General features: G+C 37.7%; 1 protein-coding gene across 4 annotated transcripts in view; it reads right to left on the bottom strand.

The window, feature by feature from the left end:
- NBEA (neurobeachin) overlaps nucleotides 1–27,813 on the bottom strand; it is a 559,686-nt gene that overhangs the window by 28,866 nt on the left and 503,007 nt on the right. For 3 of the 4 annotated variants that reach the window (XM_089512504.1, XM_089512507.1, XM_089512506.1), the window contains 2 exons: nucleotides 2,619–2,708; nucleotides 211–403 (listed from right to left, as the gene is read on the bottom strand). In XM_089512504.1, the coding sequence (XP_089368630.1) occupies nucleotides 211–403; nucleotides 2,619–2,708 (283 nt within the window). The remainder of the gene's footprint in view (nucleotides 1–210; nucleotides 404–2,618; nucleotides 2,709–27,813) is intronic. The other variant, XM_089512505.1, reaches the window with a different exon arrangement.

Below are 27,813 nucleotides of genomic sequence, written 5' to 3' on the forward strand. Positions count from 1 at the left end.
TTAAAATGGTGTCAAACTGGATTATTTCTGCAATGTGGATACAGCCTATGTTAGTATTTATTATTTAAAATGTTATCTGTAATAAAATATAAACAAATTGTAGATGAAACCTAACCTGAAACAAATCTATTAGAAACGCAAAACAATTCATTTTTTGTGTTTCTACACAAAGATTTTGTTCTACCCAGAATTGCTATTAAGTACACATACCTACTGTGTTGTGCCATCTATTCACTGCAAAAAGTCGGCTGCAAGTCACGGTTACTACAGCAGGAATGGTAAGGTGGGGAAGCGTGTTGGCTGCCACATGTGTGACAGGAGAATTTGATGGAAATTTGAGGACCATTATGACATCCTGCTGCATCTGATCTTTAAACATAAGTGGACTCTGTGGAAGGAAACACTGTTGAGTAGAAAGGAGAAGAGAGCAGAAGAAAACAGAAGGGATAACACAATTAGTGAGGAGGTCTGAGGGGAAAATCAGGTTAAGAAAGTCAGGAAGCATTTGCACATACAGGGGAAACAATGCTATCTGCACATCTAATGCTACAAATACAGGACAGCAGAATTAGAAAAGCTGTTGCTGGAGCATTACACAGGGGCAAATAGACATGGGGCATGATTAAGGTTCATTTGGGTTATCATTACAAGGTGTGAAGGATAAAGTCAGCATTAACAAAGAAAAATTTAATAAACTGGTTATAGTATTTTATACAGTAAAAAAATTGTGTCAAAAGAAGCAACACTTAAAGTCATTCATAAGTTTTACATTATAAATAATGCAGTAGTTGAATAACATAACTTAGAAGACCTCAGTTAAAAGTTCCATAGAAGCCAATGGCATGATCCAATTTAGTGATAGTGATCAAACAGCATTAGTAAGTTATTCCCATTACATTAGGCATTTTCCTGACTGGTCAATGAAAAGAAGTGGGGAAACACTGGCATCATATTAGTGACATAACACAAGCCCACCTTCTGGTTGCATATGTCTTTTTGTGTTGTTATGGTGGTTGGTATTCTCCTCCAGCCTTCACAACAACGAAAACCAACAGCCCTCCCCACCCATAATTTTGACTTTGCTGCAAAAGCCCCCATCCATGGCCATTCCACAGCTGGCAGGAATTGGATGGTCATCTACTATGCCCCACAGCCTGGTACAATCCCTCCCTGCTCTGGCTCTTTACTAGTCATGAATGGCTAGGTCAGTGGTGGCGAACCTATGGCATGAGTGCCAGAGGTGGTACTCAGAGCCCTTTCTGTGGGCACACATGCCATCGCCTCAGCACAGAGTTTGTTACTAGAAAGCCAGGGGGACATGGCACTTTGAGATAAATAGTGGGTTTTGGGTTGCAGTTTGGGCACTTGGTCTCTAAAACATTTGCCATCACTGGGCTAGGTCATGGGGGCTATTGCAGCAAAATTGTTAGTCCTGGGGTTGGTGGGTGGGAAGTTGTAGCTGTTTGGCCTGAGATGGACAATGTAGGATCTTGGTCATTTTGTAATGGCATGTGAATGTTATTATATGCTGCAGAATATGAACTTAAATATCAATTTACCATGGGGGAATGTGATCTGTGTGGCTGTTGTAAAAAGAAAAATAAAGTCCTATTGTGCCTGCCTAGCCTATATACTTTCACCAATGGTTTTTTAAATGCTATATCTCCATCCTATGTAATCATGAGATTTGTAGTTTTTTAGCCTTTTCTTCCAAAGACTGCTGGTCCTTCACAAAACTACAAATTCCAGATGGAGCCATGGCAGTTAAAGTGGTGTCAAACTGGATTATTTCTACAGTGTAGATGCACAGTCAATAACATTGGGGGAGATGGACCAATGGTATGATCCAATATGAGGCAGCATTCCCATGTTTCTATGACAGATGTTGTTCATGTTTATCCAAAACAGAGGGAATATCATTTATTACAGTAAATATTACTTATGCTATCTTGCTCTATATTTGTGAGATGAAATAATGTCCAAAAATATTATAGTTTGGAATTTCTAGAAAACTCCTAATATTTCAGAAAACGAGAAAAGATCCCATTGTTTCCACTTTAGCTGAATAATATCCTGCCCCCCTCAACCTGGAATAAATACACAAAATAATGGATTAAGAATGATTTGGAAGTTCAAACTGAAGTTAAAGTGCATGCTGTGCCCTCTCAGGAGAATGAGCAGGAGGTTTCCCACATGATTTGAACTACAATCCCTCACTTCTGACAAGTAGCCAATGTTCATAAATCACATAAATCATTTCCTAATGCTTCCTTCTCCTCTTGCAATATGATCTCCCTATAAGAAAATGCAGTGTTCCCCCCACCCTGCACACACACACACACACACAATGGTATTCATCAGATACATATTTATGATGATAGAAGCTCATTTAAAAAGTCAAGAAACTGGTGAAAAGCAAAGTCAGTGAGTGTTAAAAAGATGCACATTTGCCTATATATTGTAGCAAGCAATTTTTTCTGCACAGACAAGAGAGCTGGTGTTTGTGAGGAACTCAGGGCATATAAAGAGAAAGTGTTACTTAAATTGGTATTTTATGATCTATAAAAGGATTCTCAGATTTAGAGGAAATAAATTCCCAACAAGCAGTTATAGCTCACCAGGTGCATGGCAGAGCTCCGAGGCGGATGTGGCTCAATAAGCAACTGAGATGGCGTCTGTCCAAAGTTCTGTATCTGTGCCTCCATGGCCTGCAGGGAAAGGAGAGTGATTGTCATAATCAATATGCATCAAAGAGATAGGTCAACACACTCCTTGACAATGCAAGCATATCCCAAGTCAGCCATGAAAAAAGTCCAGAAAATTCACCGGGTGCTCTTCTCCCAGGCTGCAGACTCATCCAAGTGTTAGTATTTTGTAGACAAGCTTTGCTTCTCCTTTCAAGCATGCTTCAGTTAACCAACTAACCATTCCTATTTCAAGTAGCTGGAAATGCATGTGAAAATGTTAACCTGCAAGGACATGCAGCTAAGATCTTTCATTGTACTAAATACAGCATGTATACCTTAATAAAGTCCTTTGTAAGGAGGAAAGTATGAGGATCTCTAATAAAATAAGCTTCTGGGATCTTGAAGGGGGGAAAATGAGAAGTAAAATTCATGGAGAATGTAAATCTAAAATAAAATACCACAATATCCATGAAATTATAAATGATTAATGCATCTCTATCAAGGCACACATTTAGGAAATAAAGTAGGCTGTTAAAATAATCTTTGCAGATAATTTATCCTACATAATCCAAGAACCTATTTTAGGATATGTTTTCTCATTAAGTGCATGCTTTTTTTTGGTTATAATATTCATGAATGTCCATGATAATGAAAAGGTTTAAAGATGTAGCCCACACACTGGTATACCACAGTCTTTAAAATTTAAAGATCCAAACTGGTTGCAATTCAATACACATTTACTTGCATGTAAGCCCCATTGAACACAATGGAACTTACTTTTGATGTGTAAAAGACTGCACTTTTAAAGCAGAAGAAAAAAAATCATCCTTCAGTTCAAAATTTCTCAACAATCCTATTCAAATTATAAATATTTACAAAAGAATCAACAACAGCAAGCTTTACAATATTTTTGATAGTAGACTTAATGGTAATAAACCCATGTTTTTTCCTTACTAAAATGTAAACACATTTGATTCACTGAATTCCCAAGGCAATTAAAATTGCATCAAAATGATGTAATGATGATTGTGATAATGGTAATAATAGTGATATTAATGTTTTTTTTTTAAAAAAAAAAGCTAAAGCAATTTAACTATTGGCAAAGAGAATATAGAACAGTAAAAAATAGTCACACTGCCCTAAAAGCAATGATCTCAAACCATACCAATAAACACAAAGAGAGGGGAAAGGAATGTAAATTTCTGTGGAAAAGGAGTTTCATAGTTTTGCTGCCACTACCGAAAAGGCCTGATAAAACTGACAAAACCTGACCCATTTTATGTTGGATAGCACATGTATTCAGAACCAAGATTTCTAGTAAACGTCTTAATGTGTAGGTAGAGTTCATTAGAGCCAGTGTGGTGTAGTTGTGTGAGTGTGGGACTATGACTCTGAAGACCAGGATTAGAATCCTGGCATGGCCATGGAAACCCACCAGTGACCTTGGGCAAGTTACACTCTCTCAGCCTCTGAGGATGGCAATGGTGACTCCCTTCCCAAAGAAACTGGCCAAGAAAACCATGAACGGTTTGCCTTAAGGTCAACCATAAATTGGAAATGACTTGAAGGCATAACATCATCATCATCAACAACAACAACAACAACGGGTTCATAAGAAAAAAGGGTCAAGAAACATCCTAATCCTAGAGCAGTGATTCCCCAATTTTTTTGGTTATTGCTCCCTTTGCTCTTGGATCACAACCCTAGCACCCCCCAACACCTTTTTCCTGATATTAGTTCCGCTGTTCTACTGCTTTCCCAGCCACCATCAGAACATCAAGAATCATTTTAGAATTCAACAGTAATAGCCAACATGTTTCCGAATACAAAATGTCTATTACAAAGCCAGTCACTATATACAACTAAAAGTGTGTGGAAAAATTATGCACAGAAGCAAAGATGCAAACTGTAGGCAGGCATTAAGAAAGAGAGGGGAGGGTACAAATATGTTATGCTTCTTTTCCTTTAAAAATTGCAAATACAGTGGGCGCTTAGTATCTAGTGGACTTTGGTGGATACCAGAACCCATGGATTCTCAACTCCCATTAAATACAATGGACAGTAAAATGGTATCCCTTATATAAAATGGCAAAATCAAGGTTTGCTTTTTGGAACTGATATCTTTTAAGGAATATCTTCAAGCTGTGGATGTTTGAACCCGTGCATAAAGAATCTGTGGATACAGAGGGCCAACTGTACATAAAATAAACAAAAAGAGGGAAAAGAAGGAGGAGAAATAAAAATAAGGTTACATTACGTTAACAAGTATTAATCATAATAAATGAAACAGTAGTCCAATATAAGCAGTCCAGATGTCTAAGAAATAATGATTACAAGAGAGCATCCCCTGCAATATTTCACAAATGAAAATAGGAACACATGTGGCCAATGAAAAGTGTGGTCAAGATGGCAAAAGTTATTAATGAGGAAGAACACACAGGCTAGGAGAGGCTGCAGCAGATTGCTTTTAATTAAGCTTATTGGGAAGGACACGATTCTGCTTCATCCTTTCATCTCCCCCTCCCCAAGGTAACTGAGTGCTAACACGTTTACACTTTTGAATTCAGTTTTCAGAATTGAAATAAGCTGATGACAAAGGGGGAAAGTGGGGGGGGGGAGAGAGAATCTGGCACATTTTAAAAGCAGATGAAAAAGGAGGGCAACAGAGGATTAATCAGGACAGTTCCAGTTAAATTGGGATAGTCAGAGAGCATAAGAGACACACTGAAATGTAGAATTTTTTCAGGACAACCAGTAGCCCCCACTATATTGATTGCACCTCTTGATAACTTGCATATGTAGTGCATTTATCACTGAACACACACTTTCTCTAATGGGATTTAATATTTCTGCACTGTGCATATGATACCTGCTCTTCAAGCAAGATAAGCATGTTGTTCTTCATGGAACAAAACCACAGAAACTGATATAAACTGTTTTCTCTGTGTTTTACTACTGGCAAGCTATAGTGGTGTATATATTATGGCAGGAAAATGTTCCTCATGCAAAATCATATGAGTGGTTAGAAAACAAGCACAATTTCCCTTACCTGTATAGATGGGATAGTTTTTTTTTTTTTAATCCCATTATTTTCATTGGCAAAGACATAAAAACACTTTGGCTCAATAATCATTGTGAAGTATTTTTTCTTTGCCAGATTTGTTTGATTTTTAGGGGGAGGAATCTTATGGTGGGTTGGGGAGTCTGTGGTCCACCAGAATTACTCTTGACCACTGGCCATGCTGGCTGGGATTGATGGGAGCTGGAATCCAACCCTATCTTGAGAGACATAGGTAGCTACATCTCCTCCCATGGAAATGGATGGAAATAATATTTTTAATGGTTAAAAAGCATATTTTTCAAGTGTCAAGAAAGTCTGAAGAGAAGAATCCTGGACTGAAAAGAGCTGTAGCATTACAAGACTTATTCTGCACATTTGCATGTGGTTGTTTTGTGCTGAAAATAGCATTTTTTCTGTGTACAAAATAATATTTTAACACAGAAATATTAATTCCTGAATTAAAAACAATCCTATTTTCTGTGCAGTAAAAAAACTGTAGTTGGGAATTTGTTCTGCATAAAATTCACACCTGGTTGATGTGCATAGGAAACAGCATTTTCTGTGCATAAAACACAGGCGGGATACAAACCGCCATATAGTACATATAGGATACGTACTAGGGTTAGGAAGGGGCGGTGCTTCCGCACCCCCCTAACCCTAGTACGTATCCTATACGTACAAGATGGCGGCGCCCCTTCCACATGGGCGCCGCCATCTTTACGTACTGGACGCATAGCGTCCAGACGTGTCGCGGCGCCTATGACGTCGCGAATGCGCCAGCGGCGCCTCGCGACGTCATAGAGGCGCCGCAAAAAGAAGCTCCGAAATGGAGCTTCTTTTTTGCTCCGCGCGGGAGCCGCACGGTTTGGCTGCTGCAGCTCCCGCACGGAGCAAATGGCGGCGGCGGGGAAGCGCCGCAAAGCGGCGGTTTGTATCCCACCACACATTAATATTTCTGCATTGTAACATGATTTTCCCCACAGAAAGTGTTTTCTCCACAGAAAAATGCTGCTTTCTTCAGAAAGCAAACACATGGAAATTTTGCACAGAATAAGTACTGATTTGTGAATAGCATTCAAAAACAGTGTGGTTTTCAAAGACTTTCCTGCAGCAGGAAGAAAATTCTGAAATTATCTGTTGGTAACTTTGAAAAGAAATTTAGGCAATGTCCATAACTGCAGAAATAATCTGGTTTGACACCCTTTTAAATGCCATGGACCAATGCTATGGAATGCTGGGAACTGTAATTTTGTGAGACATTTCGCTTTCTCTGCCAGAGAGCTCTGCTGCCATAAAAAACTACAATTGCTAGAAACTCCATAGCATTGAGCCATGGCAGTTAAAGTGGTGTCAAACTGAACTAGTTCTGCAATGCGGATGCAGCCTCAGTGAAGAATTACATCTCTACTCCCTAGATCAGTTTTTGTTACAGTCTTTTACTCCCAATATATTACACTGGGAGGGAACAAAAAAAAAATCTCAAAATCATGATTTCCATTGTTTTTTTATGGAATGTTTATTGTACAAGGCAGTCTTTGTTTACAGAAAGACAAATGTAAAAAGGCAAGTGGATGGAATTTGCAAACATTCCAAGTTGTAGAGGACAATATTCTAGAAGAACTGCATTACAGACCTACTTCTGTGTAAAGTGTGCAATGAAGAGTACACCAGGTCAAAGGTTTACCTAATAATGATGGCTGAAGAAACTGCCAAGACTTTTTTTTTGTGTCAAATAACCTTCCAGAAGAATCTAACGTTTATGCAGAATAATATTTTATGTAGGATTTAAATAAAAGGTGAAAAAAAGAAATAAAATAAATAGGTAACAGCATTGCATCATGCTCATTCCTGTGCAACCAGCCTGCTTCTCCCCATGTTAAATATTTAATCATAAGAATGTGTGGAGAAGTAATACAAATGTTTAATGCCAAACAATGTCTATTGAGGATATAAAGGTTTCTAGAAAAAAAGGCTCTTTTGATTAACAGTTCAAGCAAGTAACCCTTATTTTTCAGTATTTTTGAAAACATTAAGGCAATTTTCTTGTGCTTTTAAAGCATCATGTTGATATAAAAATGTTGCATTTAGTAGCTATATTAACCATGGATATTCATCTGCCACTTTTTACAGCAGTGGGTGAAGCAATATTTCTTTTCTTTTGCAGATGCAGCAGAGGAATGAATTAAATCTTGTACAGTGCTGCTGTGTTTTAATTTACACATTTGCTTTCAAGATGACCAGTCTCTAGCAAACTCTGATTATACAGCTACAAAATCAGTTTATACCAGTGTTATTGATTTTACCTCCCACTTATGACAGATTTATGTTAACAGAGAGAGAATCTGAAAACAACAGTAACTTCTAAATAAGATGTTCTGTTTAAAGGATAAGGAAGGAGCTCTTAAATTTCTTCTGTCAAAGGAAGCCATTATTTTACAGCTAAGTATGTCTTATTTAGTAGGTGCTGAGTGACTGTTTTACCCCCTAATCTTTGACATATAGAAGTCAATGGCAACTGTTAGAATTTTCAATACAGCAAATCTGGGCACAGCTCCTTTGACAACTATGAAGTGCAATCCTGTTCAAATATACAGTGGTACCCCGGGATACGAACGCACCGCGTTACGAAATTTCCGGGGTACGAAAATCTTAGATTTAAAAAAACTGTTCCGGGTTGCGAAGATTTTTTCGGCTTACGAACATTTTTTCGGCGCGTTTCGGCGCGAAATTCAAAAGCCGCCGCTAGCCGCTAGCGGCTTTCCAGCGGCTTTTCGGGGCTTTTCGGGTTGCGAAATGTATCGGGTTACGAACGGCGCCGCGGAACGAATTAAATTCGTAACCCGAGGGAGCACTGTAATGTTTATATAATTCAGTTTAACAAGATTGATGTATTCCTGGGCATTACATTTTGAACAGAAAATTTGGTACTAGAGGTGGAAATAACATGAAAGAATAGGTATAACTTCCTACACCCCAACCAGATAATAATAATAATAATAATTATTATAATTATAATTATTATTATTATTATTATTATTATTATTAGTTCATGTTTTATAAATGTCTTACATTCATACTAACAATATGTTCATGTGAACAGAAATAACCCAATCAGGTAACCTAACATTCTGAAATCTCTAGAGACCATTTAAAAAAATCTTTCCAAAATGTATCTAGGGATGACTTCACTACTCTCCTCTTATGCTTTCCATTTTGGTGGCCAAACCTATTGATCTATGATTTTTAACATGCTGGAGGTAGCTGATGAAGCAGGCTTATCTGCTTTCCCCCCTTTTCTCTCTCTTTTGCTCTTCATGCATGCTCAGTAAGGGATTCTGGAGGAGGCTGTTGTTTACTTTACCTGTTGTAAGGGAGCACACACAGTTACAAAAGGAGCAGTTACAGTAAAATCCTCCTATTTCCCACATTAAGATTTGTTTACTGCATTGCTTACTGCAGTAAACAAATACCAAATACTGATTCTGCTAAAACAAACTTCTAGCAAGACAAAAGATACAGAAGACTACTTACTAGTGCTCGGCAGACATAAAAAGACTTTAAAAATGAACTTCTTTGTCAGAGGCTTTGTTAACTGAGGTATTACTGTAGGTGTTCCCTTATCCCAGGAAGTGAAGACTTTGATAAAAAAAAAATCTCTTTGAAATATTTGTGGGTGTAACAGAAAATGGAACAATATCCCAAAATGTTTATTTTAAATGCATGAAATACCTTTTATGTCAGTACAAAAATGATTTGTGGTTTTTGAATTATCAACAAGTCTTCAGCTATTTTAAATCATAATTCATGAGAAAGGTAAATTGATAGGAAAAATTGCTGTCAAAAATTAGAGACAGGATGCATCCTAACACTAACAGTTTAAAAATTTTTTTTGCAATATAGGAGGAAACTGCTGTAAAAGCACATAAAAGATTATGTGTTCCCATATATTGGAAACACCTTAAAAAGCTAGTGTGGTGTAGTGGTTTGAGCAATGGACTATGACTCTGGAGATCAGGGTTTGAATTCTGGCTTGGCTATGTAAACCCACTGGTTGACCTTGGGTAAATCACTCTCTCTCAGTCTCTGAGGAAGACAATGGCAAACCCCCTCTGAACAAATCTTACCAAGAAAACTCCATGATAGGTTCACCACCTTAGTCAGTTGCCATAAGTCACCATAAGTCAGAAACTATTTGAAGGCACACAACAACAACATAACCTGCATATTTTATGCAATGTTTGAAGCTTCATTTCAAGTTACAATAGCATTTAATCTACTAAGTAAAGCTATAGAAAGCATCTCCTGAACAAACTGTTGTCAGTGGGGGCTGCAGTCTTGAGGTTTGCACAATTTAAGGTTTCTAAATATATATTTACACATGACAGTTAATGTTGACTTGAGCTACATTCCATTTTGATTTACACATCCAAGGGTTTCCATAGATGGGCTCAGAGAAGCTTCACACATGATAGGATGCCAAGTGCCTGCTTGCATCCTGCTGTATGCTAGAGACTGAAGGTGTAACCCATCGTTTAACTTTATGAGAAATGCAGTTGAAAGCACATATATGTCACATTTACACATTATAGATTAAATCCAGACTAAGATATTTGCACTTAAGTTTCAGAGCAATCAATGAACACTGACACCTAAGTGCAATTAAAAAGGGAAGGGGAAACTGATGCTTTTAAAGGTTAAAAAATGTTTTTTCAGTGTATATTTTCATGGGCTATAATGCACTTTTTTCGATACAGACATTGAAAGCATACCCCCCGCCGCCATTCTGATTTGGCAGGGATTGTTCTTATTAATCCTCTGTTGTTCCACTTTGCCTGCTGCTTTTAAAATGTCCCAATTTCTGTATTCTCTTTCCATCTTCCTTCTTTGTCCTCAGCTTATTTCCATTCTTACAAACTAAATTGAAAGGGCAAAAGTAGTTTGCACCCCATTAATTCAACGAGGGGAGAGGACAGGAGAGGGTGGAATCTCGCCACTCCCGCTAGACTCAGGCACAAGCAAACTGGTGCAGCCCCTCCTAGTTTGTGTGTTTGTCAATTTGACCATACTCTGATGTTGTTTAGCCACACATGTCCCAGTTCTCATCTGCGAAATGTTGGAGGGTATGTGAAACCTTATGCTTAAATTAAATTGGTTAGTCTTTTTTCTTCTCCTTTTAATAGGCAGATTAATGTGGCTACCTCTTTGATAAATGCTATTTCCTTCCTTCATCTACTCTTTTTCATATATAACATAAATTTAATTGCTTGTCCAAACTAGAGCAATTCAATCAACTGCTGAATGCCAAGTCAACATGTCTGTGAATCCCGCTGATTTGGTGGGTCTACTCTGTCTTTAGATACACACTGATATGAAGTGAATGCTCAGTTCATGTTTTCCTCCTTCTCCTTTTTAATTTGACCTGCCTAATGAATAGCTGGGGCAAAACACCTTGTGTGAATCCCAGGGGAATATACCTTGATTGTAAGCAGGAGAAATCTGCAGTCACATGGAAGCCTTTGAGAGTCCCATGCAATATTAATAGGAAAACATCGCATATAAAATGAAACCTTGGTATCATTTAATAAGAAATACTGGGAACTCTATCTGGCAAACAGAAGTCCAGATACTTTGTGGATAAACCATGCCAATGACAACACCTGCACTTCAAGCCCTTTGGGGAATAATTTGTTTCATCTGAAAGAAAAGAAAGCTTTTTGTGTGTCTCCTATCCTCTAGATTTGTCATTCTTCCTTTCCTTGGCTTCTTGCTGTCCTTCCCTCATGCTCTCTTTTTCATTTTTCTATTTACTCTATTTGATGGTTCATTCTGGCCAGCATATTTCTGAAATTGGTTCCACGCCTCTGCACCCTGCTAGACTATGCAATACTCACTAGATCCTTATAGTTACAGAAGACTCAATTTTCAAGAATTAAACATGTGTGCATTTAACCTTATGAAAATCAAAAGACAAGTGATTATAATCCATAACCCAGGAAATTATTGTATGGATGGACTCTTAAGACCACTTATTCTGCAACTAGCATGCATAATCACCTTTACTCTCAATGGGATTTTCATCAAAGTCATGCTAATATTTACACATGTTGCTTGTTCTGTGACTTCATGTTGTCTCATACTTATGGCAACCCTAAAGTGTTTCCTAGGCAAGATTTGTTAAGAAAGGGGTTGCCTTTGCTTTCTACTGAGGCTGAAAGGGTGGGACTTGCCCAAGGTCACCCAGTGGGTTTCTATGGCTGAGCAGGGATTCAATCCTTGATCATTCTGACCAGGATATTTTTGAATTTCCAATTTCTTGGAGTCCAATTTCAAGAAAGTCCAATTTCTTGAAGTCCAATGCTCAAACCACTACACCATGGTAATGCCGAAGTCTTAGGTTTCTAGCACCTGGTCCATCTGACTGGACCCTGTAACAGGGCTGGGCCATAATGTTCCTCAACAATAAGCCCCAATCAGACTGCTCCCTGTTGGACAGGGGAAGAAAATCCCTTTGCTTCTCCCCTTCACATGTGCAATAGAGGATAATCCTAACTAGAGTAGACCCATGCAACCCATTGTTGAGTTGACAATTGAGTCAACATGTAGGTAAATCCTATTAAATGGATCTATTATAGTTATAATTAAGAATAGGATTTAGGCCACTGTGAGGAGAAAATTAATAGGTCCAGGATTTAGTGGCTGAGATCCTACATCATTGCTGTTTATCAGAAATAAACACCAGTGGAGTTACATTCCATTTGCATCATGAACTCTCTAGACTGAATACCTTTGTAGTGCAACACATGTGATTCACTAAAATGTACATGGCTGACACGATGCTGCACAACTGCAATGCCCTGCTACAGAATGAGCAGGTTGCATAGACCTTGCCTGTTGTGCATTTGTATGTGTTCCACATGCGAACCACTGTTTCTGTCCTCAGCTGAATATGATCATTCCTTAACATCCAATAAAAACACCCTATTTGTATAATACAACTCAAGTCTCAGCATGTCACATAACAGGATACTGGCTGATATGTTATAATAACTACCCAAAATCTGGGAATGTCAACATTTTCATGTGAATGCTGATACTTCCAGATAAGGATTAAACTGCAAAGTACATAAATAGGTACAGATTAGCAAAATCCATTGTCTTAAACCACAAACCACCAGCATGACAGCATACGATTATTTTAAGAACTGCATTGCGTATTAACATCTCCCAGCCCCCAAGTGTGGCTCATGGAACAATGCCAGAAATATATGAACACTTTCCAGAGGGAAAGCAATGGTATTCTGCCACAGCAATATTCAGAAAATGTGGGAATATAACAATTTTCTGAGATACTCAGTTATTCATTTCAAGAGCTATAGCATAAATCCATAAATTTACAGCTTATTACAATGTTCAGTTCTTTTGCTTGTGGCCTAAACATTTGATTCCCATCTGATCTCCTAGCCTATACTTTTTTCCTTTGAAATCATACATACTCACAGTTAGTACAATACTTCATGCATCTGATGAAGTGAATTCTAATCTATGAAAACATATGCCATGACAAATTTTCTTTAAGGTGTATAAGACTATTGGTTCAGGAGCCATATAAACATAAAGGTATACATACCAAATGATTGAAAGTTATTGGTTTAAAGTAAGAGGAACTGGACGGCTGTTGATTCATAGTTTTTGTCAAAAGGTCATGTAATTAGTTCTTCTCAATGGAACTAAAAATTATAAAGAGAACAAGTATCCAGCTTAGGGATTTGAGCATGCAGAAAGCTGAAGTTTCTCTAAAATATAGTAAAACTTTCTGATTTCTCTTTTAACACCATGCTGGAGGAGGAAGGGAAAGCATTTCAGCCTGGGGACCATTTAGGCTTGTTCACTTAAGACAAGAGTCATGGAAATGCAACACCTATGCCATATATGGACTCCAATATTGTTTTGAGAGCCATAAAAGCCTACCACATTCATTTATTTTCTTGAAAAAAATTAAAATGCCCTCTTTCTCTCTGAGGATCATGCGGGGGGAATGGCACCACAATTTGTCCCTGGTTACAGGTTCTTTTTTGAACCCAAAGAATCCCCCCACTCCCCCCCCCCCCAAATTGGAATAGACTTCCTGGTTTCAACAATCCGTCCTCAAAAAGACCAAGGTTCCAGAAACATGAAAAAGCTGTATCCCATGCCTCCTAGGTTTTTTTAAGTATTAAAATCTATACACCCTTCCCTTTTCTATTATTCACCTATTTATTTAGTATATATATTCCGCCTTTTTTTGCAGGCATTGCTAAGGCTAAAACAAATTCACATCATGCAAAACTTAAAATTATAAGTAAGCTAAAAAAAAGAATTAAAATCAATTAAACCATGACCATCAAGAGAAAACAAGCAGTTGAAAGAAAAGAAAAGAAAAAAAAACAGTTAAAAGAATGACAATTAAAAATAAAACAACAAATAAACAGTTTAGCATATTCTTAAAGACCTTTTCTCCACAAGCAATCAACCATCAAAGTCCTACTGAAGCAAAAAGATCTGCCTATGAAAGGCTAATAGGGAGGATGCCAGTCTAACCTGCTTTCTCCAGGTGAATGGGTCTAAAGTAGGAATGTAAGCATTGTGTCATTGTGTGTTGTTGCTGTGTGCCTTCAAGGCGTTTCTCACTTATGGCGACCCTATCACTGGGTTTTCTTGGCATATTTCTTCGGAGAGGGTTTGCCATTGTCATCCTCTGAGAGAGTGTGACTAGCCTAAGGTCACCCAGTGGGCTTCCACGGCCATGCTGGGATTCAAACCCTGGTCTCCCAGTGTGTGCTTCAAGTCATTTCCAGTGTGCCTTCAAGTTATTTCCAACGTATGGTGACCCTATCACAGAGTTTTCTTAGCATAATTTGTTCAGAGGGAATTTGTCACTGCCTTTCTCAAGAGGCTGAGAGTGGGTTTCCAAGGCCGAATAGGGATTCGAACTTCGTTCTCTCAGTGTCCTAGTTGAACACTCAAAACACTAAGCCTCACTGGTTCTCAGCTTAAGCATAAGCTTTTCTAAATCCAGAACACCCACATTTTGAATTTTGTATAATGATCTAAAATCTAGGCACTACACACTACTGTTAAAACAATAGATTAGAAAAGTAAATTAACTTCAATGTATTTTATTTTTATGTAAAGTTTTCTTCTTGTGCCATTCTTACCCCTCCTCTCGTTTAGTCCAACAAGGAATGGTAGTATAATTCTTGGTCCTGTTTCTTTTACAAAGCTAGTATGATTAACAGCCCTTAAGCACACTGTTCTGAAGAACAGACATGACTGGCAGCTCTCTGGGTATATAGCCTAGGCAGTTTGAAAGTGTTATTGTTTCATACTAATAGTGTGAGATATTGCTTTTTTATTTGTGTTTACAGCTGTTAAATAGCATCAATATCTTAAGGACTTGTGATACGCCAGCTGAAGAATATTGATTTCTATTTGGCATTTCCATTTGTAAAAGCATGGAAGAGATTTCTTGCAGAAGCAATAACCACAGCCACTCAAGGGCCTTCTGTCGGAGCAGTTAGGATATGGAGACAAAATTACAAGCAATAGGTAAGCTAGAAATCTTTTTCTCTTTCATAAGACTATTTGATGGAAGTACTAATTTGTATTCCTCAATATTTTAGATGTAATATATGTTCAACAACATCAGTGATATTTTTCTGTGTGAGAGAATCCTTCTCCCATGACACTCTAGTTCCTTAATAATTGCACAAACCATAAATTTTGAACAACACATGGTTTTTGCGCTACAGTTTTGGGGCAATAAGTTATCTTGGGCAGATCAGACTCTCTCACCCTGAGAGGAATGCAAGGACAACCCCCCTCTGAACAAATCTTGCCAAGGAAACCCTGTGATAGGCTCACCTTATAGAGAGCCAGAATGGTATAGTGGTTTGGGCACTGGGCTATTAATCAGGAGACTAGGGTTCAAATCCTTGCTTAGCCATGGAAACTCACTGGGTGACCTTTGGTAAGTCACCCTCTTTCAGCCTCAGAGCGAAGCAAAAGCAAACCCTCCTTTGGACAAATCTTGCCAATAAAACCACATCATAGGGTTGCCTTAGGGTTGCCATAAGTCTGAAATGACTTGAAGGCATATAACAAGAACAACAACCAAGGTTTGCCTTAAGTCAGAAATAACTTGAAGGCACACAACAACACAACTCCTATATTACTTTTACAAATACTTGTCCAGAGTCCTGGATTAAAAGCAACCATAAGTAGGTGCTCCAAATCCATTTTACACTTTACCCTCAGTTTATCCTTTCTAGCTGAGATATGGATGTTTCTGATGGACTGCTGGCAGAGTAAAAGATTTAGAACATTTTCCGGAAAGCCAAGCTATGTAGACTCAGATACAAATGGAATGAGATGTGAGGAGGAAGGCTGGGATAACACTATTTTTGATGCGCCTACCACTTAAGTGTATACCACAACTAGGGCTGCTGGAATGAAAACTGGAAATGAATCTTGTCTAAATAGTTGCGTAACCAGTTTGGTATGGTGGTTTGAGTATTGGACTATGACTCTGGACAGCAGGGTTCAATTCAGCCATGGAAGCCCACTGGGGGGACAGTAGACTCACATACTCTCAGCCCCAGAAACCCTCATGATAGGTTTGCCTTAGGGCCACCATAAGTCAGAAAAGACTCGAAAGCATATAAGAATAGCAATAGCAACAAAATATAGGGGATTTCAGCAGGCTGTGTGACAAGCAACATCTGCTGAAAAACCCTCTTTAATACAATCATTAAAGACACAGGAGCCCTCTCTAGTTTTCACTCTGATAACCCTAACAACAACAATATAGGTAAACAAATGAGATTTTGAAGGGGCAGGGATGCCCTTTAATTGCCTTCATTAAATGTACTAAAAAAGCCCAATCGTGATTCTTTTTCCTTTGCTTCATTTGCCTTCAGACATGCCACGAAATTTGAAATAAAGTGTTTTTAACAGATGTTATGCTTCAGGGCAAGTCACACGGCATTTCCCATAGTGCTTTTCAGAATTACCAATGGAGCTACTTCCCATGCACAGGTCTCATGTATTTCCTTTTGCCCACCCACCACGAGCCCATCAAACCTAACTTTTTATTTGGTAAGAAACAGCATTAGAGTTAATAATATTTTTAAGAAAGCTAGAGGCCTCTGAAAAAATAATCTTTACCCCTTTCAAAATTAAATGGTAAAGTTGCAAAATGCATTTTTAAAAATAATTTGAAAGCAGAAAGCTTTGATGTTCATTTGAAACTGCTCCCTCTCTCCTGATAAAAATGCTTTTTGGTGCTCATGAAATTTGACAGCAATTGCTTGCAGCTGCCTAGTTAATTTTTTATTTAAAGATCACCAGAATGGTCCTTAAAAATTATCATCCTAAATTAAACTGATATATGCCATGCTTATTTGTGAGGATTTCACTTTTTATGAAGTCAAAGTTTGGGTGGTTTTGTGTTCATTAGGATTTTACATGAATGTAATAAATTTTGACACCTCTTCTATTCCCTGTTGCTACTGTAAGAATCTTATCAAATACTGCGTACAGCTTTTGATCATGTCAATGGGCTACAATGCAGCAGCCCATACTTTTTTTTTTTTTGGGGGGGGGTTGTAAAAAATATGATATTTAATAAATATTTTATAAGGTCCAACAACAAAGAAGTATACAGTATGTAATTTCAGCAATGGGTCAAAATAGTTTTTTGTGGGTTTTTCGGGCTTCAACTTCACATTGGTCAAAATAAACATTGCATTACACTGCAGTATGTAAATATAATGGCCAGAGGGCTGGCTCCAGATGTTGTCATACTTAATGCAGACTGAAAGAAATAAAGTTAGCTGCATCTGATTGTGTATTCCTGCATGGCAATGGGTTGTACTGGAGATGGCCCTTATGGCCTCTGCCACCTCTAGGATTCCTCATTGATTTCGGTGGGTGAAAACTATGATTTCACCCACTCTGGATGCCACTCATATTTCTTTAAGATTACTCTAACTGAGCCATAAAACACATATGTATCGGAAGACAAACTCATAATATCATTATCCATTGTTATTCTTAAAATTTTAATATATGTGTTCATGTAATTGTCAGGCATAATGGCCCTGTACATTATTGAATTATTTTATGTTTAGGACTCCAAACTTCAAATCTTTTCATCAGTGGTGGGAATACTGCAGTCCTCCAGATGTTGTTGGGCATGGACAATGCTGGTTTAGGGATGCTGAGACCTAGAATCTAACAATACATAGAGGGCTCTAGAAATCCCACCCATTTTACACCTCAGGAGATTTAAAAAAACAAACAAACTTATAATGCCAAATTAAACACCTCAACATTAGAAGAAATTTCTTGACAGTAAGATCTGTTTGACAGTAGAACACACTCCCTTAGAGTGTGGTGGAGTCTCTTTCTTTGGGGGTCTTTAAACAGAGGCTGGGTGTCCATTTGTCTGGGATGCTTTGATTGTGATTTCCTGCATGGCAAGGGGTTGGACTGGATGGCCCTTGTGGTTTCTTCCAACTCTATGATTGTATGATTCTATAAACATATCATTTTATTCCTATTCAATATATATAAATGACAATTTGATTTATTATGTATTTTAATACTTTAGAACTTGTATTTTAAGTTCAATAAAACTGATAAATAGGAAATTATTCATAACATTATAATGTGCCATTATTAGCAATATTATCAAATTAATTAGGCAAACTTCCAAAAATAAATTATGAAAGCAGTTTAAAACAACTAAATAAAAACAGAAGCAGTAGCCAAATGACTGCACAGTTGATATGTCAATTCCAGTTTAATTTTTGCTTTCTTCTAGTCCATAAAATAGATTTATGTGCATTAAGATTATCAAATCATGAGAACTCATTATTCTTTTAGGATGAAGGATTTTTATTTTTTTTTGGTAGAAATGTCTGCTTCCAAATTCTGATATCTCAATTTGAGATGGAAAGAATATTCACTATTATTCACCTCCTTGCTAAAGAAAAATACTCCGTCTGGGAAGAATAACACAATGGTGAGATTTTTGTGTGGATTTCATCTGGCATTCCCAAATCCTAATGTGGATTTTCAGGAAGTTACTCTGTGTAGAAATACCTTTGAGGAGGGTAAGACTCATAGGATTTTGTACAAACAAAAATAATGTTTTCCAGCAGCCACATGGTTTTGATGTATAAGTTTGCTGGGCTTTTTGCACAATATTTTTCTGATATAAGATTACTGTTGTGCCATTTTTTGTTTGTTTTTGACATAGAAAGAGCTGTGCAGGTATACTCATTTTTTTTCTGCATCGGGAGAAACCTGGAAACTATTTGCCCTCACCTGCAATGATGTAATGGTTGAGTATTAACATCCTTAATTTCAATTCAATGATATTCACAGAGCTCTGTAAGTACAACAGATCTTCAGGGAACTGTAAGGAAGTCTGTTCCCCCACTCCCTCATCAGAGGCATCATATGAAAGACAGTCCCTGGTCAGAGTTGATGTAGGGAGTTGTAGCAAGATTAATTGCAGACGATTTTCATAGAATTATAGAGTTGGAAGAGACCACAAAGGTCATCCAGTCCAACCCTCTGCAATGCAGGAACTCTCAGTCAATGCATCCCCGAAAGATGGTCATCCAGCCTCTGCTTAAAGATCTCCAAGGAAGGAGACTCCACCACACTCCGAGGGAGTGAGCTCCACTGTCGAACAGCTCTGTCAGGAAGTTCCTCCTAATGTTGAGGTGGAATCTCTTTTGTTGCAGCTTGCATCCATTGTTCCGGGTCCTAGTCTCTGGAGCAGCAGAAAACAAGCTTGCTCCCTCCTCAATACGACATCCCTTCAAATATTTAAACATGGCTATCATATCACCTCTTAACCTTCTCTTCTCCAGACAAAACACTCCGAGCTCCCTATGTTGTTCCTCATAGGGCATAGACCCTTCACCATTTTAGTTGTCCTCCTTTGGACACGCTCCAGTCCTTCAACTACAAAGTTCAACTACAAAGTCAGCTACAAAGTTAGTACTGCTGCTTTACATAAACCACCAAACCAGTTTCTCCAGCACCTGTAGAGTTATCTACTCAGACTGAGAGTAAATAAAGTTCCCAGAACCAATGATGATTGCTATAGGCCTATTTTTTTTCTGTTGTCACCACTTAGTCCTCAAGAAAAAAGAAAAAGACAGAAAATCCATTTCTTTTAACTGATCATACCTGAAGGCTAAACTAGAAAGAAGTGGGAGATGTGGTTACACTCCACTAACTTGTTAAGAAACAAGAATTGCTGAAATGCAGCCAGAGAATCCCAAATCTTCTACCTACATACACATACGCACAGAAAAAGCTGGAGGAAAGTAACTAGTAATAGAGGCCACTGGGGGAAAAAAAATACTGTAAGCACTTTTTCTTCCCTATCATTGCTATGGGTATGAAAAATCCTTCAGTCTCAGTTTTGTTGTACCTCAAGATCCCATCTCCATTTTCTTCCCATATTATTTTGTAATTGCTTGTGTGCTTTGTAGTTGTTTTTAAAAACAGATACACATAGAAATTGGTCTACATTTTACACATTTTTAATGTACACATTTTTTACAGATTTCAGCTAAGTTATGGATGTTCACCTTTGACTAGAGCATGTCTGTGTGCTTCCCCCCCAGTTTTGCAGATTTTAACCATTCATATTTTAAAATGGGCTCACTGCTTTAGAGATACTTTCTTTTTCAAAACCACCTTGTAAGTATTGTATATGTGTACAAGGCAAGAAAAGGTATGTTTCTCAAGGTAACCTATATTTCTCCCTGCAACAAGACTTGAGATTTATGATATATATAATGACAAATCCAGCGAAAACCTTTTCAGTCTTCAACCATTTCTCCAAATTTGCACTACCTTCCATCCCAGATTATTCATGTTTCTGTTTTGTTACATACCATCTACAATGACTTGCACTTTCAGCCCCCCAAAAAAGTATACAGAAAAATTCATACACATTTTTGTAGGCATATTCCTCTAATATATGTAGTTCTGTACACATTTCTCCCTAATATTTATGGAAAGACTTTCCCTTAGTACTTGCCCTTTTAAATAAGCAATCATTTTTGCAACACAAAATTGCATCATAAAATTTGGAGATAGGAAGAAAGGCTAATCTGTGTTCCAGTTCACATAACCCTTTGGGAAATGTAAATTAGATTTATTTCCATTAAAATAAGAACCACACAAAATTCTTCCCCATTCAAAGTGTGGAGAGTTTTTTGGTAACATCCTTACCATCTTTACCTGTAGTAAATGGTAAAGAATTTACTGTTATCACCTGATAACCCTGCCTTCACCAGAACAAGAGTTAAAAACCTGGGTTGTCTTCTGCACTAGTAACATTGGATAGGAGAGAAATTGACATTTGCTGCTTGCAAAGGAAAACTTACCTAAATTACTAACACATGCCTTATATTTTCCTTTGTGTAACTTAAATTAATCTATATATTCAGAGACAGTAACAAAACAGATCAACAAAATTTTGTTATTTTTTTTCATTTGCATTATATCAGCTAGAAATACTTTCTGTGAGATGTTACAACATGGAGAAAAGAGAAGGAAAAGGAAGTGCATAAACATACGAACCCCGGAGAGACACTTGATCATGAAGGAATGTATTTTAATGGTGGCTTTTTGTTCTTCTTCTTCTGGCTTATTATAGGAATAAAACATGATCATATAAAGCATTATTTTTAATGCCTGATATACAGGAACAGACACACTCGGTAAATCAGATATATTATATCCATGTTTTCTTGGTTTATATACATAAAACTATATTAAAAATTTAAATGCGTTTTTATGTTCAGTCAGTTTATGGGGCATGTTAGAAAAACATTTGGCCATATAAGGAATTATTTTCTTTCCTTTTTTTCTGATAAAAACAATATGTCAAAATAAAAACCCTGTATTTTCACAGCCATTGTTCTACTAAAAAACCTACTGTATTTTTCCTGCTAAATATTGTTCTTAGTTTTGAATACAAACAGATGAAATGTTCTACTGGTCTAGAATGTGTCCAGGTTTACTTTTAAATATTGACACTGTCTTACTCCATTTTTCTTAGCCATTTGACAATATATATATAGCTAAACTTAAAAATCTGGGCCCAATCCATCATATTGTTATGCAATCTACTGAAAAAAATCTGTGCCCTGTATCCTCCTTTCTGGAAATGCAGTAATCACTCCCTGCTTTCATGAACCACGTGTGCTCCACAAGCACAAAATGGAATCTGAACCTTCCCAACCCAGTCATTGTTATATAAGCACAGGTATAACTCAGATAACAAAGTAGGTGTGTTCTTGGTCATTAGTTTCTAAAGTAATGGTACCAGAGCAGAAACAACACAGAAAGAATAGGGATAGGTTCTTATGCCACAAAAAAAGAAAAGAAAAAAGGCAGTTCAATATGTTTCAATGTGTTCAATCAAAGTTTTTATTCAACACTGTGAATACGCACACGTGAAACAAAACAACCAGGTCAGGCAACCCTTGCATAAGCTAAAAAATGTTTTTTGTACCTTCTACAGACCAGCCCTCCTGCACCATCCTTTCCGGTGCCAGTGCTGCTAAAAATCTTACCACTAGGCAGAAGACAAGAGGGCCTTTATAAACACTTTATCTGAGGTATGCCTGCACATGACTTCTCTCTCCTGTTTACTCCATCAAGTTTGAAAGGAAATGGACAAAGGGAACATAATTTGATAATCTGCCAATAAAGCACTGGAAAAGGCAATGGCTGACGGTCATGTGCTTGAACTGTCACTTTTTCTTTGGTTGACTGTCTGCTTCTGCTAGAATATTGCATTTAGTCTATACTAGATATCTATCTACCAGCACTGATATGACTCTGAATTTACATCGTCTCCTCTTACTCATATTGAACACTGTAGTCGCAATGCTGATCCTTTGCTTAACTGTACACACCAGAAACCTGCTACAGAAATGCAGTAAAACAGTTTGGATTGTGGCTAAAAATGATCTCCCTTAACCCAAAATGTAAAATCCACTTGAAATTACATTTTCACATTTTGTTAGCTAATTTAAGGAAAAGTGTAAGCATTTCCTCAAGAGGTGAGTATTGGAGTACATATTGCTCTTGTAACAATGTATGAATTGTACTTAGCATTGTGATACCTGCCCTGCTCATGTGCAAAGATTCTTTATGCCATTATTGAAGTTCCAGTGTGGTTAGTGGGTAGTTCATGGCCCTATGGCTGTTGAGACCAGGGTTCGAATCCCCATTTGGCCATGAAAACCCACTGGGTGACCTTGGGCAAGTCACACTCTATCAGCATTAAAGGAAACAAAGTCAAAGCTTGTCTGAACAAACCTTGCCAAGAAAATACCGTTACCAGTTTGCTTTAGGGTAACCATAAGTCAGAAACAAACAACAAAAAGCCAACAACATTTTGGAGTACTAACAAAAGTTAGCAGAATTATATGGTGAAGGATTAATTAAAACATTTATATTCAGGTATTTAGATATTAGGTACTACATTCAACATTTAGATATTGAAGCACATCATTGTCTATGCTGAGAAAATGAAATTGTGAACATCTTGTACATAATGATTGGAAAAAGCCATTAGAGAGACATATTATCAATATGTTGAAAATGGTTAAAATGATCAGCTTTGTTATTTCCTAAGATAAATATCTAAATTGCTCTGCAATCTTCATGGAAAGAAGTTGATGAATGCAAAACATTGTGGAATAATAGGCAATTTGTTCTGAGGTAATGATTGTAATATAACTGAAATCTGTGCTAATAGTTTTTAAAGAAAGGCTTCCAGCTATTTCTGCTATAAACAGCAGTCAAGTAATTTTCATCCTTTTACCCTAGAGGAAAATATTACTTTACAGTGAATGTTGAATGTTTGCTACTAATTTCTGAAAATCAAAAATTACTACCTGTAAACAGAATGCCATAACAAGTAAAATATAAAAGGAGCCTCCACACACAAGATCCATATTCTTCTTGTTTTTCAAGCAGCAGATGGAAAAGTGGCAATCACTTCCAGTAGTATCTTTAAGTCTTAATGACTGCAAATTCAAATATAAAACATTTTTGGGGGGCCCTGAGGTGAAAAGATAAGAAATTAAAACCTGAAGATGTTTTTGAACAGATGACTCAAGCAATGTGAGTACAATTATAAGTAGGGACATGACTAATGCTCATAAAATACTAGCACACAGTCATTAATAAACCTGACTGGCAAGAGGGTCAGATAACACAGAAGATCTTCTGATAATTATATCCCTATATTGGGAGAAAGACGGGATATAAGAAAATAATAACAAGAATAATAGGAAGAAATTGTTTCCACACAATGAAGTTATGATTTTTTTTTTAAAAAATGGTTTAGGGAGAAAAATCACCTACTGTGATGTTATTGCTCCAATGACGTACCCCACACAGAAGCAGCTGAACACATACAGTATTGAGGGCAACTACCTCTCTCTCTCTGATCTGTCTAAACCTCTAGATAGCTGAATGCCTTTAAGCAGGTTTGGGGAAATCATATGCACATCATACATCTAGATCATGCATGTATGTATGGGAGTGGGCTGGTTGCGGACCCTGCATATTCTTCCTTATTTGTTCACAATTGCTAGAATGTAATCCATCTCAACCATCTTATACCATCCTTGAAGGAAATGGAAAGAATTAAGTAGTGCCTATCTGACGATCCTTATTCCAATAAATGTATGCAAGATAGCCCATGCTCCTTTGCAGCTAGTTTCCTGGAAATTCAGACAAGCATCTATTGTCAGGATTACCCACTAGGTAATGAAGTCAACTCTATGAATGAACTTCATTCTTTGAGTAGGAGCAAGAAGCTGTTGATGTGCAACTGACAAAAAATTAAAAATTAAAAAAGGGAATGGCATCAATTACAATGTAATTGACAAGAACATATTGCCCAAGGAATGGAATCCATGCAGGAGATCTGGAGACAATATGTAGTCATGAGCTGAGTTTTGATTTCAGACATGTTAGGAAGACTATTTTATTATTTTTACATTCTAAGTGTAAGAGTCAGAACACAATGGAAGAGTGTATGTAGAGAGATGTTGTAGCACCTTTGAGACTAACTGAAAGAAAAAAATTGGCAGCATGAGCTTTTGCAGACTTCAGTCTACTTTCTCAGATGCATATGGCGGAATGGAAGCCAGGCACAGACATATATATGCCATTGATATGTAAGGATGTCAATTCAAATCACAAATCCTTTGTGTATGGAGATGAAGCTGCAGGTCTACTTTTAATGATGTTCATTAGTGCACAAAGGCATAGGAAACTGGTATTTGCGCATGATGGAGATGAACGGGCAGATCCAGTTTTGTAATTGGCCTAGCCTGTGGTGAGAGGACTAGATGAGTGTAGGGCATCCCCATGAGGATGGGGTCAGATAGTGTTGAAAGGTGAGTAGTGAGTCAGGAAAACATTGTCTTTGTTCAATCCATTGCTGAGGGACTGTAATTTGTGGATAAATTCCAATTCTGCTGTTTCCCTTTCCAATCTACCGTACCACTTGAAGACTGCTACACATATTTACATGCCTCCAGTTTCCACCCTGAACACACCACTAGATCCAAAGTCTACAGCCAAGCCCTCGCATATAATCACATCTGTTCAGACCCACAAGAAAAGGGTGCCAAACTCAAGGAATTACAACAAGCATTCCTCAAATTACAGTACCCACCACATGAAGTGAAAAAACAAATAAACAAGGCAAGACTTTGTAGCCTGGATTGATCTATTACAGAAGAAATTAAAGAGGGAAAATGACAGAACCTCACTATTGGTCACATACAGCTCCTAACTGGGGCCACTCCAGGGCATCATCAATGAACTACAACCCATTCTGGACAATAATGCCACTTTTTCAAGGGCTCTTGGTGGCAAACCTTTACTCGCCTACAGACAGCCTCCAAACCTTAAACAGGCACTTGCCTACAGAACAACACACAATACAAATGGAGACACAGGTACTAAACCTTGCCACAAATCAAGATGCCAACTCTGCCCACACATTTATAATAATAATAATAAAAAATCTTTATTTTTATACTGCTTTTCCTAGGAGATCAAAGCGGTTCACAGGCGAATACAGATGTACAACACATCGTATTACAGCATAATATACAATAAAAAACATTCCATTAAAAACCTCGTATACAGGAAATGTCATTACAATACCTAATGGCATCACCCACAATATTAGGGGGAACCTTCATGTGCTTATCCTCCTATGTACTTTATGCCATACTGTGTCAGCAATGCCCTTCAGCACTCTGTATTGAGCCAAAAGGCCAGTCCCTGTATCAGAGGATAAATGGGCACACATCAGACATTAGGAATGGGAATACACAAAAGGTGGTGGCAGAACATTTCAATCTCCCTGGGCATTCCATCTCAGACCTCCTAACAGTGGTTCTTGAACAAAAGAACTGCAAAGGTAGATTGGAAAGAGAAACAGCAGAATTGGAATTTATCCACAAACTACAGCCCCTCAGCAATGGATTGAACAAAGACAATGGTTTTCTGACTCACTACACACACTTCAATACTATCTGGCCCCCTTCTCATGGGGGTTCCACCAAATGCACCTGAGGAAGTAGACTGAAGTCTACAAAAGCTCATGCTGCCAATTTCTTTCTTTCAGTTAGCCTCAAAGGTGCTACAAGATCTCACTACGTACTGATTCTACAGACTAACGCGGCTATATCTTCGAATTCTACCACAATGGAAGCTTGTTGAAGTACAAATAAGTAAAGACATTTTTGGTTTTAAGGAATCCCTCAGGCTAGCAGGATGTTTGTGTAAACCGGGGTGGGGGTGGGGTGGGGGGTTGAGATGAAAGGAAAAGGAAGTGAAATTGGAAATGTGTATTATGAGAAGATCATCTAGAACAGGGTCACTGTCTGCTCTTTGTCACAAATAGGAAAGCTGGCTCTTGCCACCTCTACTTTGTATGTGTTCTTTGTTTTGTTTGGCTCTCCTGAGTGGAAAGCCAGGGTAGTATAGTGGTTTAAGTGTTGGACTGAGACACTGGGAGAGCAGGGTTCAAGTCCCTGCTTGGCAATGAAACTGACTGGGTGATGTTGGGCAAGTCAATCTTGTTCAGAAAACCCTGTGATAGAGCCTTAGAATCACCATAAGTCAGACATGACCTGAAGGTACACAACAATAATAACTCTCAGGTAGGAGTCCTGCCACAGTCTTCCTGACAGCAATGAATGCAGGATCATCTCCTCTCTAGCCCTAGAAGAAAAGGCTTTTCCCCCACTACCTGTCCTCCTTCATTCAGAGAAAATACCTGTATTTCTAGTCCTCCAAATTCAATCAAAAGAGACGTGGCAGGAGGATAAACTTTGATAATCCTGTCAGATGAAACAACAACTAAAGATAACACAAAAAGTATATAACTCTTCAATAAGTGAAGAGGCCTTTTTATAAAGTTCTACTATTTATGCATGAGTTTTGTTATTTTCCACATATATCTTCTGTGCCCCACTATGAAAGGCTAGCATCTATTCTGTTAAAGATATATCTGTCTTGTTTGGTCTTGACAGCCCTATCATGTCAACTCTCTGTAGCAGCACAGTTTTTCAGCAAAGGGAAGAAAAAGTAAAAACTATGCTTCCTGTGGGCATATTTCACTACTGCAGATCCTGAGGGATGATTTGTTATTCCTGTCAGATCAAAGAAAGAGATAAGAGAAGAAAATAAAAGATGAAAACTAAAATCCAGAAATGAGGGCAACTGGGAAAAAAATATCAAGGCCAAAACATTATGATGCCACTTAATATAATTTAAGTATCAAACACCTTCAAAATAAATAAATATTGCATAGACCATATGTTCTACCAGCTGACAGCAAAACCAGCTTTAAAGGTTTAGAGGTGGTCAAAAAAACCTAACTGTCAAATGTTATTCATTTACTGTTGTTTTTTTTTCCAATTGATTGTGTTGCCAATGTGATCTCAT

The sequence above is a fragment of the Sceloporus occidentalis genome, unplaced genomic scaffold (assembly GCF_023333645.1).
Source record: "Sceloporus occidentalis isolate IW3139 unplaced genomic scaffold, rSceOcc1.0.p SCAF_2, whole genome shotgun sequence".
NCBI lineage: Eukaryota > Metazoa > Chordata > Lepidosauria > Squamata > Phrynosomatidae > Sceloporus > Sceloporus occidentalis.